The sequence below is a fragment of the Trypanosoma brucei genome, chromosome 5 (assembly GCF_000210295.1).
Source record: "Trypanosoma brucei gambiense DAL972 chromosome 5, complete sequence".
NCBI lineage: Eukaryota > Euglenozoa > Kinetoplastea > Trypanosomatida > Trypanosomatidae > Trypanosoma > Trypanosoma brucei.
The window spans coordinates 670,315-691,497 of NC_026738.1; the positions used below are offsets into that span (position 1 = coordinate 670,315).

Sequence of the window (21,183 nt, forward strand, 5' to 3'; positions counted from 1 at the left end):
GCTGCTAAAGTATGTTGTCACCACCGAGCGGCGTTTGCGTTTAATGTGTGTGACCGCGGGATATTTAATAGGGGGTGGATGCTCGAAGACCGAGTTAGTTAGGAACTGGGGATTAATATACGTACACATTAAAAGAATGATACAAAACGGAAGGGAGAAGTGGAGGAAAGGGATATTTAAGAAGAAAAGAAGAAAAGAAGAAAGAAGAAATATTTTCTCTCTTTTTTCTTGTTTTACATAGCGGCAGGACGTAACTCATTTTCTTAGTTTTCAAGTTATCACTGTCCTTTCAATACTTTTATTGATTTTTTGTATATTTTAGTTTTATATCACTGGCTGCACGTACAACTCTACCTCAAAAGAACCCTTCTTCTGTTTTCCCCCTTTCTTCTGAACGGTAAATATTCTTGTTTATAATTATATTCACACGCATGTTAGCAGTTGACGTTGACGGTACCACAGTCTTAGAAAATCGGGTCACGCTTTTTCCCACTTTTGCACAAGAGCGCTGGTGGAGAGAAGGGTAAGCGGACATATTCGTACGGTAATCGCGTAGCAAACTCAAATCAAAACAAAATAAAAAAAAGAGGAAAAGACAACACCAAACCGAAAAAGGTTGTAAAGGATACGGCTTTGAAGTCAACAGAAAGGGGGTGTATAGGTGTGAAGGAGGTAGAAATATACGTTTTATTGATCAGTTAACGATGAGTGGCGTTCGAGTGGCGATCTTCTCCAAATATTTTGCGGCGGGTGTCACAGTGGGGGCGCTGTTATGCTCACGGCACTGCTCATGGATGTTAGCAACACATCATGCGGATATTCAACAACACTACGGCAATATTATGAGGTACGCTGAGCAGGTCACATCACTGGAGGAGATGTTGGGCATACACGAAAAGACAACGGGGGATGCCAGGAATGGATGATGCGCGCCGTCAGTTTCCTGGGCGAAAAAAACAAACGAAATTACACGTGAGATGGTTTCATGAATGTTCTTTCTCTCTTTTGTTGTTTTTTTTCCCCCTCCTATTACTTGTTTCCTTTCAATGCATACATGAGTATATAGGTGGTAACCTTTTTTTTTTGGTGGGGGGGGTAAGAGGGGACACTGTTTTCATTTGATAGAGGAACTAATGTTTCTTGGTTCGTGCCGGGTATTTGCGTGACTGTCTTTAGTTTTTATTTTTCTTATTTATTTTTTTTAAAAAAAAGGTACCGGTCATTTTGCTAGTGACAATAGCCAAGGAGGTGTGTGCGAGAGTTACTTTTTTTTTTAGAAAAAAAAGGGAGGAGGGGATGTTTCGAAAAGAGAGTAATATGGACTGAAGAGTTCCGTTTACAAGGACGATTACGTTTTTACGGGCGTTGTGGGGCTTAATAGATATACCACGAGTCGAAATCAAGGCTAGCGAGATATGCATAGTACTCACCCACCTTTCTCTCTCTAAAAAGAAATAATAATAAAAAAAGCAGAAGCCTTTGTTGTTTTTGACACGTAGAATATTTTCCATTTTTTTTTTACTTAATATTCTGCTATTCCTGTGCTATTTTTGTTTTTTTTTGTCATTCCACACTCAGTGCGTTTAACCAGCTTCTCCATTGTTCAGTAACTTCACTGGTTTTAAAGTATATAGTTATATAGAAAGGTGAGACAGTTCGCGCGACTATGAAAGGATCGTATAATATTTTCTGTTTCTCTCCATTGTTTTTTGTTTTTTTTTTTTGCAGTCTGTGATTTCTTAAGTGCGCCCCTCTCCATTTCCCTTTATTTTGTTTCTAATGTTTGCTCGTCTTTCCTTTTCTATTTTTTCTCTTGTCTTTTTGGTGTTTTTCCCTCCGGGATCAGTTCCCCGACTACTCACGGTGAATAGGTGGAGCGAGTCGAAGGAAAGAGAAGGGGGAATACAAACGAACAGCAACTTCAAACCAAACGGAAGGACAATAACAACAACAAAAGAAAACAAATCAAAAGTTCAAAATCCAGCACGTCGCTGTCGTTACCTCCTCAGCGGTGCAGGAGAGTGAAGGTGGAAAGGTGGCGGTGGTGGTGGGACAAAACGAAAAGGAAAGGAAAGGAAAGTGAAACAAAAAGTGAATAATAATCGATAGTTTACTCCCCTCCGGGGAGAAAAAGGAGGGAAACAAAACAAAAACAAAAAACAAAAGTGAAAAGGAAAGGAAAAGGGAGAAGGGAAAACAAGAGAAAAAAAGGTAGATGGCTGCTCGGTTGGAGGCAATTGCAGCAGAATACTTTCTGCCTGTAAAACCTGAGAACCGTACGAGGGAAGGAGACAGCGTTAGCAGCAAGGGTGGTAAGATAACACACACCTCTGCTGAAGCAGCGGCAGGAAATAGCGGTCAATACCCACCAACTTCTTCACAGGAATCCGAAACGGATAAGAAGCGCGGTGGTGTTAGCGAAGATGACTGTGGAAAGTCTTCAACACCTTTAGCGTTGCTTGACAGCGCACATATTCTTCCCCCTCTCATGCTCTATTTTGAATGCCTACCAACGGAATGGGAAACAACGCCTGCTGTATCCGCAAATGAACCAGCGGTTCCAGGTTTAGTGCGGACATCGGCGTCAGGTGGCGTGCCAACAGGGTGTGAAGTTGCGTGGCAACGCCCAAGGCAATTCGGATCGGATCCTAGTGATAAATCTTTTTGTGCAAAGTGGTATGGAAAGCGTAGGAGGCAGGGCACTCAGAAAGAAATGGGAGCCGCGGTCTCATGTGAAGATAGGTATAGGGGAAGGCAGCGGGTACAATCGGACAATGGCCTCTGGAGGTGGTGTGATGACATGGATGTGTTTGCAAACTTTGCACAGCCCCCGTTGAGTGTTGTTTGCGCTTCGTATGAGATGCTGGACGAAAAGCACCAACGTGGTCTTAACGCGGTCACCACACTAGTAGAAAAGTGCAACGACTCTTTTCATCGCGAGCAGTGGGTCACGGCGACCTCGTTGTCCATGCAGCGCCCACCATTTGGGTTCGGAAGCACTGAGGCAGGCACTTCTACTAATGCTGGTTCCATGCCTGCTTGTGCCTCAACCCCGACACCGACTCTTACAGACTATCGTAGTTCCATTGTAAACTCTCTTAACAGTTTTTTGCGCAGCTTGAGCAAGCGCGGTGACCAAGTTCTCGTGTTGCATATAATTATACGAGTGGCCACGTGGCGGTTTTGTAGTAGGAACGAGAGGGTTACTCTTTTATTTAATCACATCCACGCATGTTTGCCGACTGTTCACCCATCAACGGCAACTCTAGCAATGGAAGCGTGGGCGCAACTTCACGCAATAGGGGCAAGCTCCACGGTATACTTGAAAATTGCGACCGAGATGTTGCGACTGGCATGCACTTTTATAAGTGATGTGAGTGTGCCTGCGGGCCAAGTTAGTGGGTTTATTATGATCCACCACATAGCGCAGTGGCCTTACTTGCTATATCGTACTTTACTGCGTGACGAAAGAGATCGGCTCTTGCTCGTGATATGGAAATCATTGATGAGCACTCACCAGCCACACGTGCGCGAGTTGGCGGCAGTGGCGCTGCGAAGCTTGTTTATTCTGGATATCGTACGGGGAAGTTATTCTTGTATGCGCGAGTTGTTGGACCGAGCTGCTTTACTTGTACTATCACCCGGTGACCACCAAAAGGCACCTTTATCTTCTCCACGTACTGCACCAGTCACCAAAGGTGCCGCCCATAAGTCACAGCGTGCAACACCGTTAGGCACTTCGTTAAAACAGTTGGAAGCACCCCTTTTAGTGGGTGAAACCGCTTGTACTCCGAGGGCTGTTGTTGGCACTGAATCTGTCGGTACTGGACAATGTTGTCGAGAGGGCACCTCATGTACAATTACACTCCCGAGTATCCCTTTTTTTGGGTGCACGATAGCCCGTCAATATTGTTTGAACTGGAATTCATCATCTGGTGACGGTGGTGCGACTTTAGTTGCCACGGAAAGCGGTAGTAGTGGAGGGGACTTGCTGAGGCCGGCTGCAGAAGAGGCTGTTGTTGTCGCGAAGGGTGAACTGGGGAATGTAGAGGGGCGTTGTTTTGTACCGCGGTTATCCCCTCCTGCTAATGACGAACCATTTTTGTGCGGGTATATTAAACAAGTTGATCCGGCCAATAAGCGCTTTAAGAACCGGTTGGCAACGATCGCCCCGTCTCATAACGCGGATACCAACTTGCATGCTAGCACCCTCGTGATTGGAGCGTTCGTGAGTGCCCTGCGTTCCTGTGCTGCCTTCCTTGAAATTCCTCCCTTAGTTGGTGCAGAAGATACACAACCTGGTGTGGCCACAGGTCTACGAGGTGCTAACGGAGGCGAAACCGTGTCTGTCAGTGAAGCACAGGGAGGTCCTCCGTGTTCGTCTGAGAGTAGCGAGGAAACCGATTCATGCAGGAGATCAACCAGTCTTGCCGGTAGCAGCCCTTTGTATGACACTGCTGGCGGTGCCAAAACCACTTTGTCGATTGCAGCCGTGATGGAGCACCTTGACGAAACTTCACTAGGGCGGTCACCACCAAAAGGGGGAAAATATCACGCGGCGCCAAATACTGGGGATCGGCGATCGCTCGGTTATCCTTCTCGGAGTCAGGAAGGGCAGGGCTCTGCACCAGCGGTCCCTGATGATACCAGAAAGGTCAAAGAATTGGTGTTGTGGAGGTTATTCCCAGTGCAACCACTTCTGCTCAAATGCTTAGCGCGTGAACGACAGGATAAATCAAGCTCTTTATGGCATGTCGAGCGACTGGTTGCTGTTTTGGCACTTTATGGTCTTCATACTCTGAAGGAGGGTGAAATTCGTGGAGCTTTAGACATGCTTTTAAGAAGGGCTAAGGTGGCGCATAGGAAGGCTGCGGCTGGTAAACAGCAGCAGGAGGCGTGTGTTCTACACGTAGCCCTTCCTGCATCTGCCGCTTTTGGTAACTCCACAGTTGGTGGTGGAGTCGGCAGTGTTGCTGGAGACACAGTTGGGACCAGTGAGAAAGACATGTACACACTGTCTCTCGTCAACTTGTCTCTTTTTCTTTCAGCTATTGCAGTGGAGTATCCGCAACTGTTTGAGGTTACGTTTGTAAGCCATATTTACCCGATGCTTTTCTACGCTCTTCAGCACGCAACACCAGCTTACTGTCCCGCCGCCAGTGCAGTTCTCGCTTTACTGGTACACAACTTTCCCGTATCAAGTCGTGACCGGTTGCAACCCATCGTAGAGCGACTCACTGGTATCGCTACTTCAATGCCATTCAGCACACATACACTGGGGGCTACCGCAAAAATTTGTGGTGTTTACAGAGAAATGCGGCTTCATTGCTGCCTCGCTTTGTTGCAGCGTATTGCTGAAGTATTGAACGATAATGGGCCGGTGATCGTGCGGGGCGCCAGGGACACGGCGGTAAGCGATATGGAGAGGGAGTCCGTCTGCACCGATTTCCCCCTGAAGAGCGCATCCAACACCAGGAGGAAGATTGTTTGCTTTCGTGTGCTTCACACTGTATGCATGGAGTGGGAGGGCACCGCTCTATTTTTCCTTGAGGTGTGTGCTCCATATTTACATCATCAGAACACCGTCCTCAGGCGTGCGTGCGTGCAATCATGTGTACGTCTGCTACTGTCGGATTGTTTCCTTTCAAGAGCCGAGAGAGTGGGCGGTTCACCACTGAGTGATGCGCTGGATGGTGAAGTGGAGCAGGTGGCAGCGTGCGCCGTGAAGTGCCTGTGGGATGGAGACTTGGAAATCGGGTCTCTCTGCGCTCCGTGCAATCCGACACTAAACAGGAGCGAGAGAAACGGGATTATCACCTCCGAGACCCGAGCGTACCCCTTCCTTGCACATGCGTTTGATAACGTTAATTTGTGCGACGTAGGGAACGTCCGTCGTGGTTTCGGTGACGATGGCGACACCAACAGTGAGGATGAAAACAACCTTAATCTTGACCGAGTGCTAGAGTGCTCACCGCTTGAGCCGTCAAACCATGACGCAACCTTCACGTGCGAGCGCCACACAGGGCGGTCCCATAACAATATTTTGCGCGAAGTGTTGCATCGCCTCGTTGTGGTTGCGTTGTGTGACCCCGATGAAACCATACGTCACTCGGCACTCAATAGTCTTACCAAGGAGACGGATCAGTTTCTTTACACCCACAAGGAGATAGTTGACCTAATTTTCTCAGCCCTCAACGATGAGTACCCACCTAATCGATTGCAGGCAGTAAGGATACTACGACGACTTGGACACTACATTCCTATGGTTGTGTACCCACGGCTGCGAAAAGTATTTTCGCTAGTGATCCAAGATTTCCACAGCACAATGACCAGCTCGGTGAAAAAATCAAAGGTTGCTCAAAAAGGGGATGAGTGGGCGGGAGCTCGCGGTAACTGTGAGCTTTCTTATGGTAGCAGTCAGAGCCATAGAGTCAACGCAGATACCCCTACGAACGCATTTACCTCTAACAGCACCAGTAATGTCGTGAAGTATAGTGCCGATGAGATGATGCTTCTTTTCGAACTTGTGCAGTCGGTACCAAACTTCATTCCAATTTACATCGATACTATGCTACAACTCTTGCAGCAAGTGCTTGTACCCCACGATATGCTGGAACGCGGAACTGTCATTACCGTTCTTCATATTGTTTCTTTCCTCATGGACGAAACCACTCGGGTGGAATGGCCAAAATTTGAGGTTTTACTTAGGCCACTTTCGCAGCAGTTACTGCTGCGTGACAATGATACCAATAGACTACACGTGGCTATTGGCACTTTGCAGAAGCTCATACAATATGTTGTCATTGGAAATCCTTTCGATCAAAGGGATGATTTGAAACTTACTGTTGAGAGCCTTTACTCACTTCTCTACCGTAGGCCACCTATTGACACTGAGCTTTCCCTCTCGGTGGTTAAGCTCCTGGGGACAATTAGTGCCATTTGCACTGACCGTAAGTTTGACGATCCACAGAGTACCCCTCTTCTTACCCTTGCTACACTCAGCGGAAGTCGTGGAAATTTTGGAACTTTCGCTAGCACGTACCAGCTATCCATTCGACCAACCCCGGGCTACGCGATGTTTCTCAGGGCGGCTCGACCAGAAGCTCCTTTTTATGGTAATGAGGCAAAAAGTGGGCGCAGTTCGCAACTCACCGATTATTTGTGGCCTGACGTTATGTTGCGTGTGTTGCTCCGAACCCTTTCCGATGCACTTGACGATATTATTGCCTTTACTGACGAGGAACTGCAAGCCTGCCTGCAGGCAGCAGTGGTGGTCCTGCGCAGCTCCGACGCACCTTCAAAGTTGCAACTGTACCTTCCTCCACTATTGAGTGTTCTTGCAGGCTTGCTGGAACGCACAGATGAGGATGCTCCCCTCCGTGTATATGTCACAGAAAGTATCGTTGAACTAGTAAAGCCGGCGGGACGAACTATTGCTCCGATGTTTGAGCTTCTTGTTGTCTTCCTGAGTGAGCACCTAATGTCTTCAATTTACACACTTCCAAGTTGTTGCAAGCTTCTGATCGGCCTTTGCGAGGCATCTCCAGATTTGGTTCAAGAGCACTGTGAATGGTTTGTTTTGCTACTGTTGGGAAAGCTAATGCACCACGTTGAAATGGCGACATCAGCTACAGCCTCCGCGACTATGCAGAGACAGAGACGTAATCAAAAGCAAGGAGTCCCGCAGCAGATTCCTAATGACTTCGATCCATCACCACAAGACACTATAGCAAGGTCTTATGTACCGGGTTCAGTTATAGGTGTTGTCCTCCAAGCCGTTCTGGCATTGCTTCCCATTGCCGATGGGTCGACGGTTCATTACGCATGCCTCATGTTTTCACAAATATTGAGGCGTGCGGGCGGCATATCGGAGCCACTCATGGTGGGTGAGGAGACTGTAGAGGGTCACACATCGAACGTTACCATTCCTACGGGACTTAGTGTTGAAGTTATAAGGGGCATTGTACAAGCCTTGGTGGACCTACTTGAAAATTTTGACCTGACAGCAATTTCTATGTTCGTGGTCGAGACGGCACTGCTGCTACTTCGAATCTACGCAAAAGCCGCCCATGGAGTGACCAACCAGCCTTCTACCAGATGCTCAGAAGAAGAATCGACACGGAGAAACATCTTGTTGGTACCCGCTGGTGACACCCCGAAGATACAGGAGACACCTAAAATAACTTTGGGGAGCTTGCCTTACGGGCACCAAGAACCACCTAAAACATGGTTTAATCAATCTCCGTTGTCTCGCTTGGTAGTGGAGGAAATTGTGAACAAGAACACAAGCATCACTTACCGTTTTCCATTCGATGAAGTGACCACCTCGTGGGAGGCACAAGTGGAAATGGATCTCCTCGCATGCGTGTTCCTGGTGTGTGGCCGTTGCAGGTTACCGGCTGTGTCGTATGAGTTAGTTGTCGGCGAATATATCGAAGAGCGCTTTCAACCAAGTGAGCGGATAAAAGAGTTCTTTAGGGCTGTCTCGTCTCCAACTTCCCGTGTTTCTCTTCTTCATGGTAGCCAGCAGAAACCACCTCTAAATTCACCGTTGCGTTCTGACGGTTTCGCGGCAGAGACGGAGTTACGTGGGGAAACGATAGGTATGACACCATCTTGCGAAAAAACGGCGACTCCCACAAAATTTGAGAGAGCATGGAGCAGCATGCATCAGTTGGTAAAACATACATGCTTCGACGGAGACATACCGCGGAAGTCCGCCCCCATTCCAATGGGTTCTACAAACTTTCCATCAAGCATGCGGTCTTCTCTATTGTCATCGCCGTATCCAACACAAAATGTATCGTCAGTTAGAGATATTACCGTTTTTGCTGGCAGAGAGTCAGGGCCTGGGGTTGGGTGCACCACGCATGTCACGCCTGCAAGCAACATATCCCCTGTGGCATTTGTTTCTGGGGACCGCTTGCTAGCAAGAGTTGCTTCCAGTTTGTCTGAAAATGAAGAGTTGAGGAGCGTTGGAAGAAAACGGTTGTCACAAGTCTGTGAATCACCATTCAGTGTTGGTGGTGGCGTAGTGAACTTAAGCGGGCGGGCTCCATCATCAGAAGTTCAAGCGCTAGCAGATAATGTTTCTCTGGACATTGGGCGGGATTACGATAATGAAAATATGGATGGTGATATAGAGGAGCAGCGCTTTTTCAAATTGCACGAAAACCTCTCCAACAATGAGTGGCGACCTTGGTTTGAGCTGTTCTGCGTTATCCTAGTGGAGTGCAGCGACCACGCATGTGTAAGTAGCTGCACTTCTCTGCTGAGACGGCATTTCAGTATATTTTCCTCCGATATTCTTCCAGTTGCCTTCCTTTCCCATCTGGTTGCATGCGATTGCAAAAGAATGGTGCGGTGGCTAGAGCTGCTCCGTGACTTCGCATATGCACACGATTATATTCCCCATACGATAGCAGGGGCACTGGCCCAGCTTGCATACAACGTGCGGTTGACTCGAGAGGCCTTACTTTCTCCCTCATTGGCGAAAACTGTCGCCGAAGAATTTGTCACCTTGGATCTTGTCGCCGCACTCGCCGAAAAAGCGCTTGACGCCCCTCTCGTGCTTGTGTGCGCTGAGGAGAAATTACTATCTGAATTTTCCTGGGAGGCCGCAGCAAGGTTGTACAGAGCTCTAGAAGATTTAAACTATCCATTTCGTACTAATATTTTGTGCAACCAACCCGGCTTTCGCAACGCCATCCGTAAGTTGATGAGAAACTGCAACGGAGAAAAACAGGAAGAACACTGCTGGGATACTCCAGTGTGCGCTGCAGATGGCGTGCCTGGAGAAAGTGATCATAACTCACCTTTTCCGTGGGAGGTGGCCGATGACGCCACAAGCGTTTTTGGGCTCTTTCCAATGCTATGTGGTGTTTGCCCAGTTGCAACAGACCCTAGCAGTTGGAGACGAGAAGAGAACACGAAGGTGAAGAAACGTATGCCTCCACCAGTGGTGTTGGAGTTTGCGTGGCCAGAGGTAGCGTTGGGTCAGTACCTCCGCTTAATTTGCGATGGACTGGATGACGTTCACTCTGAAGAGGCTGTTGGAGGTCATAGTTGCCCAACAAGTTTGGGGAGAGAGTTACCAGTCAAAATTTCTTCAAACGATGTAGTAGGAGCGATGCGCTGCTACATGCGGGTGTATGATTTTGAGAGTATTTTAAATCTCTGGAAGGTCGTGAGGGGTATCCGACTTCTACGGCGAGCTGACGAGAGAGCAGTTAACAAACGTTTCCATGAAATAGAGCGGTCTTTGCTTCGCACGATGTGGCCCACATCTGAGTGTCCGACAGAGGCTCACATTGCAAATTTTGTGGTGTCAGCGGCTAAATCGCTTTCTCGATGGGATGTTGTGAAGGAACTGAGCTACAGCGACTTTCTCCCAGACGGTGAAGGCAACTCCCAGTTCACACAGCCATATAGAAGCTTCCCTTTTTATAAGCAGATGGAAATATCTCGTGCCGCCGCGTTGGTTAAATCGAAGTGCTATGGTGAGGCGAAAGGTGTGCTAGCCCCTTTACGTGCCGCTTTAAGGGATTCATACACCGTATTCTACACTGAAAATGCGCGACTCAAAATTGAACTGAGTGTTATGTTTCAGGAAATATCGGACCTCGAGGAAGGCATCAACGCCATAGAGCTTAAGAGAACCACAGGAGGTGCTAGCAGTGATTTTCCAGCCGGCAGTGGACCCCTTCCTGGCATAGGCACTTCCCATTCAGTGGGCAATTCCGTTTGTGCTTCGCCCGAACTGTGTGGAGAGGGGAGGGCTGACTATTCACCCTCTTACACTGGAACGCATGCCGGTCACGAGCAACACTACAGCCAGGGGAAAAGATGTATGGCTTATACGGAGGCCACGATGCGTCGCCTACAGAACATTGCTGGTCGTCTTCTTCCTGAACACAGCACTATTCTTCAGCGGTTTGAGATAATAGCCCTCCGAAGCACCCTCGGTCCTCCGGAATGGCAACTGCAAAATATTCTGATATTGTGTGAACGCATTGCCGAAGAGGGCAAACCACGACGTGCTGTACAAGCGATTGAACATTTTCTTACCCCTCCTATCGATGATGCTGATCGGGAAGGATATCGCGAATACAGAAGTAGTTTAATGTTGGAAAAGTACCGTATCGGACTGCAACACCTGTGTGACCCGCAAGATCTTGAGAGTTTGTCACATCAAATTGCTTTGGAGATGTCCATCGATATTGATATGTTCACCGGAAGCCAACCCACTCCTGTGCAGTTGGCTGCAGAGGATCCGAGTTCATGTTTACGCTGTGCATACACAGGTGCCATCGGCCAAGAACGCAGTGAGTCAATGTTGCTTCTCTTGTTGTGTCAGCGCAAGATGGTTCGTGCTAAACGGCGACAAAGACACTGTTTTTCTTCCGGTAGCGCAATAGGCGCTTCAAACGGTTTTGCGGCGGAACCCGTAGAGAGTGTAAACGTTATATCTTCACAATCTGAAGACAATGGTTCGTCTAAGCTCAGGAGCCCATTGTGCAGTAATGGAGCCACCGGACGAGTAGAGTGCACTATCGACTGCCCTAGGAGTGATGCTGAAATCGTTCGTGAGTACTATCGTATCGAGGAAATTGTTAGCACACATGAAGCAACGGCCTCTGTTTGGCGCGAGTTGGGGTTGCTGCTGTTTGATGTATGCATGGCCATATACAAGGAGTGGGTTTGTACGCGCGAGTCCAAGACGCTCAGCAATTTCTGCATACGGTCGAAGGAAGCGATCAGTGCACTGCAGAAGGCTGTTACGATTTGGAACACTCAAACATTCAGTTCAATCTCCGGAGTTGGTCCATATCAGAGCACTTCTGTGCGTCGCCTGCGTCACTCTCGCACCGCACTACCGGTTGTTCACCTCCTTTTGAAGTCGTTACATCTGGCGATGATGTTAAGCGATATTTTGAGCGATGAAGCGCATGTTAAGTGTTTGAATAACGTCGGAAGCACGTCCCCTACGGCAGCTGAAGCCTCGAAAAAATGCGATGATGATTACATCGGTGGCGACTTTCACCAAGCACCGAGGAGTAGTTGTGCTGATTCAGTCAATGAGGTGCTGGAGGACAGCAAGCCATGGTCTGAGGGCATGGGTTTCTCGAATTTGGATTTCTCGCCTGGAATGCATCTGCACTGGGGATGTGCATTACCGTTCTTGATAAACGCCGCCGCGCGATACGATGAGCTGCGTAGCGTGGTGCGTGATATGTGTTCGCATTCACGGGTTATGCTGTACCAGTGTGTGTATCAGTTGGTTTCTCTTGACCACAACTACTCTGATGGGTGCAAAACAGAAAGGGAACTAAGTCACGAGCACAGTAACCCTTGTGGTCTGCGGTCCCCTTCGTGTATTTCAACCGCTGCGCCGTCGGTACCTTGCTCGCAAGTCCCCGCGGAAGAACAGCTTCTGGCGGAGGACACCGTTAAACGGACGGCTACGCAGGAACCACAGGAAGAAAGGTCGCAAAGGTTTGGTCACTTCACTGACATTCTTTCTAATCTGGGGACTGTAAGTGAAGAGCATAGAACGGTTATTGATCAAACATTGCAGTTCTGCGAATTCGTGATGGGCGGCAAAGGGACAACCCTCGTTCTTGGCGGTTGCGCCTTGCCTGTACCTCTGTGGAACCTCCAGCGCTACATGGCCATGATGTGTTTGACAGGGGAAACGACTGGCAAATTCTGCGAAGCAGTCAAAGCTGGATCGACTGGTGCGGCTAGGGCAGCATTGGTTTCTGGGGTGTGTAGTACCAGTGTCGAGTTGCAACGTATTCAACAAGTACGCCGTCAAATGTGTTGTCCGTCCGCGGAGGGAACACAGGAAGAAGTATTCGTGCTTCTGCTGTCTGATGGAACAATGCCACGCTTTCACCGATTTATTCTCACGGGAGGTTCTTCTACAGACTGTGGAGGTAAAACCAGTGGGGGAGCAGTACCTATCACACAGCCGTTCCACGCAAGTCCGTGCGATTTACGTCGAAATGCAAAAGGGTTGAACTGTCCCTCAGCTCTTTTCTCCGATGTGAATTCTTTTTTCTCCCAGCCCTGTGAATCAAGCACCCCTGTACCGGTAGCGAACCATTTTGTCCGTTTTACTGCAGACCAACGTCAGTTTCCCGGTGTCCAGGAACCCTCCAACTATGTGCCCCCAATTGCGGCGATGGAATGTGTGATCAGCTGTTTACTAGGTCACTTACCCGTTCGGTATCTCCGCAGGCCTTTGGTGTTGCCACTAGGATTGAAGGATTTCATCACCCAATTACCTAACGTTGCCGTCACTTCCTCCAACTGGCAGATGAAATTGCCGCCGTCGCTGCAGGCTAAGTGTACTGCATTCATGGGACGCCAACCGTTGTCACTCTTTCATATTCTTAATGAGTACAAGAAACATTTGTTCAGTAATTCGGCCCTCGACGGACGGCGGGATGATCATCACGGGTGTCAGAGTAGAGTTTTTGGTGGCGGAAGTGACGGCTCACCGAGGTGTAGTCCCGTGGCCAAGGCTGAGATGCGTGCAGCTTCCCCACCACATCATCGGCGGCATCGCAGCAAGAAAAGAGGGCTTTCAACGCAGTATGAACAACGTTTGGCGAATGCTTTTGACTATGGGAGTATTCAACCACTCTGCTCATTCATTGAAAAGAATCTGGAAGTTGCATCTTCGGCGACTCAACTGCCCAGACCTGCGGCGCAGATGGGGGCTTTGTATAGCGAGTTGGTGAAACTCCTTCCTCGTTGTTCATGTAATAGGCGTGGAACGAAGCCTGAGTCAGGACCATCGCCAACAGAAAGTGGTACCCAGGTGAGTAAGGGAAGTGAGGGTGATCCTGTGGCTGCTGGTGAAACCTTTTCCGTGTCATCAACACAATGCAAATGCCCTAATACAAACTGGACACAGCTAGATGAATCACTACTGACCGAAGTGCGGCTGATAATTTTACGACACGAGGCACCACTGTATACTGATGCACTTCAGCTTTCACTTTACACGGCATCAACCGATGCAGGTAAATGGTTAAATATCGTTCAAACCTTTACAGGTGAGCTGGCAGAGTGTAGCATGATCGAGTACTTGTTGGACGTAACAGATCGTGAGTCCACCACGTTTTTTGTGGATACAGCAACAGGACATGTTGCAACGCACTGCTTGGGTGGTCATGCGTTGCAGAGACGTCGTCAATCAAGACACTCCGTGGCCTTTCAGCACAGCCAATCGCTTAACGGCGGAGAACCGGCAACGACAGAAACGGGACGAAAAGCAGATGAAGAAGATGTGGATGTGACACCAGGCAGTTCCCCCTTTCCATGCACGGATCCTACGATCTTCCGCCTGACAGGGTCTCTGCTCGCTGTCTTGCCCCTGAAGTGCCCCTTCGGTGTTTTTCTCAGTACCGCGACGCAGTGCCTGTTTTCTATGCTTCGGTATCAGACAGACCTCGTCGGGATCGTCAAATATGGTCTTGAAGACCTGAGGGGGTTCGCCTGCCGCCACGTTCCCCTCCAGCAAGAACAGTTTCCTGAGAGCACACGAGGTTTTAACGCCGAGTCGGGGAGGCGGCCCACAAGTGAGCACGGAAGGGGGAGCACAGATGTGGATTCTATACCAGGAAGTTTGGGGTTATCTCCATATGCGGGGTTATCACCGAAGGGATCGAACAACCAAGTACCCACTTGTGTTTCACATCGTCCAGGGGAGGTGCGAGTGAACACATTTTCTATAGCAGATGCCTCGGGGGCGTCACTGCACTCGGCGTTTACCGGGGGGACGTTGCGAGACGGTTCCCCACGTAATACGCCAGAGTCCACAAACTCACAACCCCCATTGCATTCAACACAGGATGTCATCACTGCGCACGAGAAGACAGTGAGGTGTGAAGTGCATGAACCATTTCCGCATGCGATGGAGAGTTGGGTGGTGGCGAATAAAGGACAAGGTGTCACCGTCGATGGGGCACCGTTGAGGAGAAAATCATCGTCCGCCGCGGTATCGGGACTCATTTCGGGGATTTCAGTGAAGAAAGCCGCACAGCAACGTTCACTTAACTTGGATTTACCCAAGCTTTTTGATTGCGCTTCTATCTTCGTGAAACTTAGCGATGATTTGTTGCCGATGCGTAGAGAACCAGCTGTCGAGGCTTTTTCTGGACTACAGAGTAAAAGTTTCAAAGACTCAGTTGACACCCTCCGCTGTGAGAGGGCTCGTGAAGATTTAAAGGCCACTGGGCCCCTGCAACATGCAACGAGTGATACCGAAGTCGAAGAAAAACGTATGCTGCAGCCTGATAAAAGTTGTAACGCTCACCCACATAATGCGAATGTGGCAATCACCGCACAAACTGTTGAGAGCCGCGTGGTTCAACTGATTAATGCTGCTGTAAATAACAAAAATCTTATAGGAACTACAGATGTTCCACATCGATGGCGTAGTTGGGCACCGCAGTGGTGAAGTTGCTGCTGGTTGTCCGTATTTTGATCTCCGCATTGCCACTGTGGGCGGAGTGCGGAGTCGTTGCTCATTCTTTATGTGTCATTCTTTTTTTAGCTGGCGTGTCCTTTTTTTTATTTTCGAATTTCCCCACCTTTCACCCCTCACTTCCAAATAAAAATTCACGAGGCGATCTCACACCCCTTTTACCGATGTAACACTTCTCCAGTTGCATAGAGCACACCAGGAAAAGTTGACACAGTAGAGCGTGCTTTTTTTTTTTTGTACACTTCCTCTCACTGAACTCTTGATACGCTTCGCTTGTGAGCATAGGTGCTAAGCATGTACTCTTTGTATTTTAGACTTCAAGTTATTTTTAGCGTTTCCTTTTTTCTTCAGGATATTGTTATTCACTTTGAATTAGTTTAGTATTCAATTGTTGGATGCGTGTGTCCTTGTCTTGTTGAGTGAGATTAGCAAGAAAAAAAAAAGCATCAAAATCGCATTTTGTATTACACCTACTCATTTTGCGTACATATACCAGCAAACAGAGTGAAGGGTAAACTCGAGGGCCACAATACCTTTCGATGTTGGAGGGACTATGCGTGCGCAAGGCTGTGGAGCGTCTGCGGCATAAGACATCACAACAGCGGCAACTCGTTAATGAGATGCGGGAACGCGCTGATGCCCTTACTGCAAGTGGCCTCGCTGCTGCTCGTGCAAGGCGGGACCCGGCTGCACAGAAGCTGCAGCACCAGGAACCTTGCTTTGTGGAGGTAGCAAGCAGCAGCAACCTGCAGCGCGGTTTCTCTCCTGATTGTATGCTAAGTGGTGTCGCGATTGGTGTGTCGGATACGCTTGACGTGCGAGAGTTTTGCACGCGGTACGGGACTCAGTCACAGCTACTGCAGCAGATGCCACAAACAGAATTTCCTTTCGTCTCCTGGCTTCGCCGCCATGGTGCCCAGTTTGTCGGAAAGTTGGCGTGTCGGACACCGCTGACAATCGATGAGGCAAGTCTGATTGTTTCTGACAACCCTGCTGCCGTGGCCGTTTCTCGGAATGCGTGTAACTACGCCATCAGTTCCTCGCTTATGGGGCCTGCAGCCCTGACATCCCCCTTACATCATCCTATTGCTTCATTTAAACCCACAGCGCAGTCGTTTGCGACATTTGCGGAGGGTTATCGACTCTCGGTTCCGTCCATGTCCTTCGGTATAACCGCGGGGACTCTCGATGATATATTTTATTTGTGGGAAGTATTTACGTCAGCCATTCAACCAGCCTCATTCTTTGACACTCAGAGCGGTGATACCACCGATGGGAATGACGGGAATGCCGTCACCGATAGCAATAAGGCCACCGGATCCACGAAACGGAGGCGCCCGGTGCCCTCCCCTCCAAATGACTCGAGCGCGAACCGTTATGGATATGCCAGTGTAGGAAGGTTCAAACGTTCGATTAGTGATGGGTATTCAAGTTTACGAGGGAGTCGGCCAACAAGTGGGGAGGAGGAATTGATTGGACCACACATTGAACTTTCTGTCGGTTATCCCGCGGATTGGATTGATGCCCTTTGCCATGAGCGACTCTTGTCGGCTGACGAGTTCCGCCGCCGCATTCTTCGGCTTGTTTCCACACGCAATTCTATGCGAAAGAATGAAGTTTTGGAGGTCATTCCACTCACTATTGACATTGACCTGGAGGAGGTAGTGCAGGCAACACAAACAATCGGTCTTTACGAGCTTTCACAAGCCTTCGATCGCCTCTTCTTCTGGAACGCTCATTCGGACGGAAGAGATCCGTGCTTATCATCATCATCATCCACGTCCGGAAAAGCGGGCGTACTGGAGGAACTTCCGGAAGAACTAGTGTCTGCAATTTTTAATGGTAGAGCGCTGACCAGTCTCGACTACCATCGTGCACTGCGAACGCGTGACAGTGTTGTGAGGGCAACAGAGGAACAGTTTCGTGACGTCGACTTCATATTAACTCCGATGTTGTCAGAACCGTACGTAAACAGCAGCATGAGAAGCATCGCGCTCCTGCTCCCGTTTTCACTCGGTGGGAATCCAATGGTTTCGTTGCAGTTAGAACCGGACTTTCCTGTCGTGCTTATTGGTGAGTTAGGTCGGGATACGGGATTGTTTGAGGATAGCACTACGTTTCTTCAGTTCGTGCAAGGAACATCACCAGGATGGTGGCGGAGAAAGTTTATGAGGTGATTTATTGCATATGATGTTTGATTTGGTCTGGTTGACGTTGTCGACATGATTAACTGTTTCCCCTCTCGGTTAATGCAACTTCGCGGTTGTCACTATTTTTAGTGCAACGTGCTCCATTCCCGGTTTTGTAAGCTGGGGCATTAGTTGTGTGTTGTTATTTTCACGGCGTGACACTAGAATTTCCTCATTTGTTCTCTTTATTGATGTTTAGGCTCCACTTAGCTTCACCGAAATGACCTTCGCTCCTTTTTCCCCCCTTTGAACGGCTGCCTACCTCAGCACATACGATGCTTTTTGCTGCAGCTAACGGTTTGATGTGATGAATTATAAGCTTAGGACACCTTTGGACGCAGGGACCCTGCGATTGAAAACAGTGAAACTTGATCGATTCGTACACTGACTAACCTTTCCTTTCTCTTATTTTTTTTGTCCCTTCTGTACCTGAAGCGTTGCGGTGGCACCGGTTCTTGCCTCAAGTGCCGCGTGGCACAACATGTTGTCGACACCCCGTGATGAATTTTAAGCTTAGGACACCTTTGGACGCAGGGACCCTGCGATTGAAAACAGTGAAACTTGATCGATTCGTACACTGATTTCCATTTGTATTTTTTCCCATTCTACCCAAGTTCTTTCTCCTCCCACGAAAATGTGTCAAATCACCTACTCCTCCATTTTCCCTGTTTGTGTAGCTCTTTGCAGGCTGTTTATCGTATTTTCCTATTTGTTTGCATGGGTGCCTGTTTTCTTGAAAATGGCGCTAGACATATTTTTTCCTTCTAACCCTGCGATCACCTCTTGCGTTCAATATATATATTTTTATATATATCTTGTCTAAATGACATGAAAATAAAACTACTAGGAAGTTACAGTTCACTAGCACAACGCTGTTAAGGACCTCATTATTCAGGTATGGAAAGAGGGGGAAAATTTGCGGCTATATTTGTCGGTCATTTCGTGTCGCGCCGTCATAAGGTCTTTTTATTTCTATTTTCCCTCTTATTTTTCTTCACGTCCGTTATGTTGTTGTCCAGTTGCTTCCTTCTTAGCACTCCCAGCTTTTTTTCTACTGGGACTTCGGAGGGAAGTTCCATATCGCGGGGAATTGTGTCGTTTTCCTCAGGCGAGCTTCCGTCTTCCAATGTTGCAGCCGATACTGCTACCATTTTTGTTTCACTTGCTTCATTTCGTGATAACGAGTGCGTGACAACGCTGGACCGTCTTTTAAGTGCGGCAAAAAATCCACATCGCGTGTTTGTTGGTATCAGCGAGGAGCGATTTGGGAGTGAAAGCGGCTGTACTAACTCTCCTACACTTTTAGGGTTCGTTGGAAGTCAGCGTGATTTTAATATTCGTTGGCGTGACGTTGTGCCCCGTGCATTTGATGAGGCGACATCAGATGAGTTCCGACCACCTCCGACAACTCCGCTACTACACGCAAGACGTGAGAACGACGTTCTCACATGTTTCCTCAAACCCAAAATTTCGCGACCTAGTCCGTTACCGCAAGGCAAAGAGCTTTTGCGCAACTGTCAGGTCGTCACGCGTTTCGGTGATCCGGATGATGCACGGGGCCCCACCTACGCACGGTACATCACTAGCCTTTTTTACGTAGATCAGGACTATTATATGGTCATTGACAGTCACATCAGAGCGCTTTTGGAGTGGGACGAGAAGATGATTAAACACGCTCGGCTTATGCCAACTCGGGGAGTTTTGTCGCATTACCCTAACGGCTACACTCCGCAGAATCCAGACAAGGAAGTTAATTACACTCATGTGATGGCCATGTGCAAGGCCGTCATTCCTCCCACCAACATCCCAAAGCTTGGGGCTCGATGGATTTTGAAAAGACAGCGTCCACTTCTTCAATCACTTGTGGCTGCAGGCTATATCTTTGGTGATGCTCAGTTTGTGAAGGATGTACCATTTGACCCCTATCTCCCCTACTTATTTGAGGGGGAGGAAATGCTGTACACTGCACGACTCTGGACAAATGGGTGGGACAGTTACTGCCCGGGAGATTCATTTGTCTTCCACAACTATGAACGAGCGTCCGCGCCAAGGTTTTGGTCCGCAATATACAAGAGCAACCAGAGCGAAAGCCGGAAGCGGCAGGAAAAAATTGGGGTTCTTCGCGCACTTTACTTAATGGAAAGGAAGGAGCTGAACACAACAGTACCGCTCGTTTCGCGTGACGTAGCGCAGATCGTGTGTCCCGCCATCAGTATCGAGGAGGGCCGCTTTGGCATGGGAACCGTAAGGCCACTTGATGCTTTCTGGGAATTCGCTGAGCTTACCGATGCGTTCTTGAAGGAGAAGGACGACGAAGGGCGGTGGATGGGTGGTGAGGGGTTGTGTCACCAGTTGGAGGCGCTTAGTGCCTCCATCAAACATATGGCTTCTGAAGATTAGGCTCTCCCGCCTCCTCATGTACACGATTGTGGTGAGTTGAGGAGTGAAAATCCAAAATACGAAATTAGTGCAAATTCCATTATATTCTGTTTTTTTTTTCTGCTGTTGTTCTTGTGTGTGTGTGTGTGGAGGCAGCAAAAATAAGGTAGCGAGGTTGAGAAGGCAAATGATGTTACTGACGAAATTCAATTGGTCGCGTTTATTTGGACTTTGGCAACCTCGACTTTCTCTTCTTATAAGTTTTGTTGGCGTCTACATTTTATTTCTACAGTGCCGGTTGCAGAAACTTGCTCATTATTTTCCTTCCATCTTATTTTTCTTTTTCGTGTGTACATATTTTTACAAAACTGTATTCCACGCCGTTTTCGGTGCCATTTATTCTTTTGATTCCGTGTACTTCCTCCTAGGTGGCAAAGCATCTTTTTTTTTTTTGTTCGTGTCATTGTTAAAATAATGATAATAGTTATTATTATTATTATATATTTTTTTTGTGTACGTGTGGACACTAGTGGATGGCTGTAACCCTTCCTTTATGTTTTCTTGAATCCTTTCTTTTTAATTCTCTATTGTTGTTTGTTTCACAGCATGATTTTACCTGGTGAGCGCCAGCCATTGGCGGTGGGTTCCTTTTTTTTCTTTGTTGTACTTGAGAAGGTACCTGTTTGGTTATTGCAAAGTCGTTACTGACATCGATGGGGGGAGCCACTGGGAAGCAATGGGATGCGGAAGCAGGTGAAGGAGAGTTTCATCTGCACTTTTTCAAGTAGTTATATTGCAGAGTGCCTTTGTTTATATTTATTTACCTATTGTTTGTTTGTTTGTTTTTGTATAAATAAAACCTCTTCTTCCTCTCTAGCACACGGTAGTGTTCGCTTTGTCAGTGAATGAGGGATATTCCCCTAGTCATGTGAGTTTATAACAGCGCATATATATTTTTTTCATTATTTTACACAAGTTCATACACAAAAGTATCATATATCTATATTTGTTTATGTCCGTTTGTCTACCCATCGCACGAAACAGCTCTGTAAATTATGCTATAATGTTACGGTGGCCGTAAGCTGTCGGGCTGTCGGACAACTTGAAAAATTCCTT

At 48.1% G+C, this 21,183-nt stretch overlaps 4 protein-coding genes across 4 annotated transcripts; 3 read left to right on the forward strand and 1 right to left on the reverse strand.

Annotated features, from left to right (window-relative positions):
- Positions 1-1,172: 1,172 nt before the first annotated feature.
- TbgDal_V3290 (hypothetical protein, unlikely) lies at positions 1,173-1,511 on the reverse strand (the record flags this gene model as incomplete). The annotated part of the gene is made up of 1 exon (XM_011775176.1): positions 1,173-1,511. One exon carries the CDS (start codon positions 1,509-1,511, stop codon positions 1,173-1,175), a length of 339 nt encoding a protein of 112 aa, XP_011773478.1.
- A 704-nt stretch (positions 1,512-2,215) lies between these two features.
- TbgDal_V3300 (hypothetical protein, conserved) lies at positions 2,216-15,472 on the forward strand (the record flags this gene model as incomplete). Its single annotated transcript, XM_011775177.1, has 1 exon — positions 2,216-15,472. The coding sequence occupies one exon, from the start codon at positions 2,216-2,218 to the stop codon at positions 15,470-15,472; it is 13,257 nt and encodes a 4,418-aa protein (XP_011773479.1).
- A 566-nt stretch (positions 15,473-16,038) lies between these two features.
- Positions 16,039-17,676, forward strand: TbgDal_V3310 (hypothetical protein, conserved; the record flags this gene model as incomplete). Its single annotated transcript, XM_011775178.1, has 1 exon — positions 16,039-17,676. The coding sequence occupies one exon, from the start codon at positions 16,039-16,041 to the stop codon at positions 17,674-17,676; it is 1,638 nt and encodes a 545-aa protein (XP_011773480.1).
- Positions 17,677-18,585: 909 nt separating this feature from the next.
- Positions 18,586-20,088, forward strand: TbgDal_V3320 (hypothetical protein, conserved; the record flags this gene model as incomplete). Its single annotated transcript, XM_011775179.1, has 1 exon — positions 18,586-20,088. The coding sequence occupies one exon, from the start codon at positions 18,586-18,588 to the stop codon at positions 20,086-20,088; it is 1,503 nt and encodes a 500-aa protein (XP_011773481.1).
- Between the last annotated feature and the right edge of the window lie 1,095 nt (positions 20,089-21,183).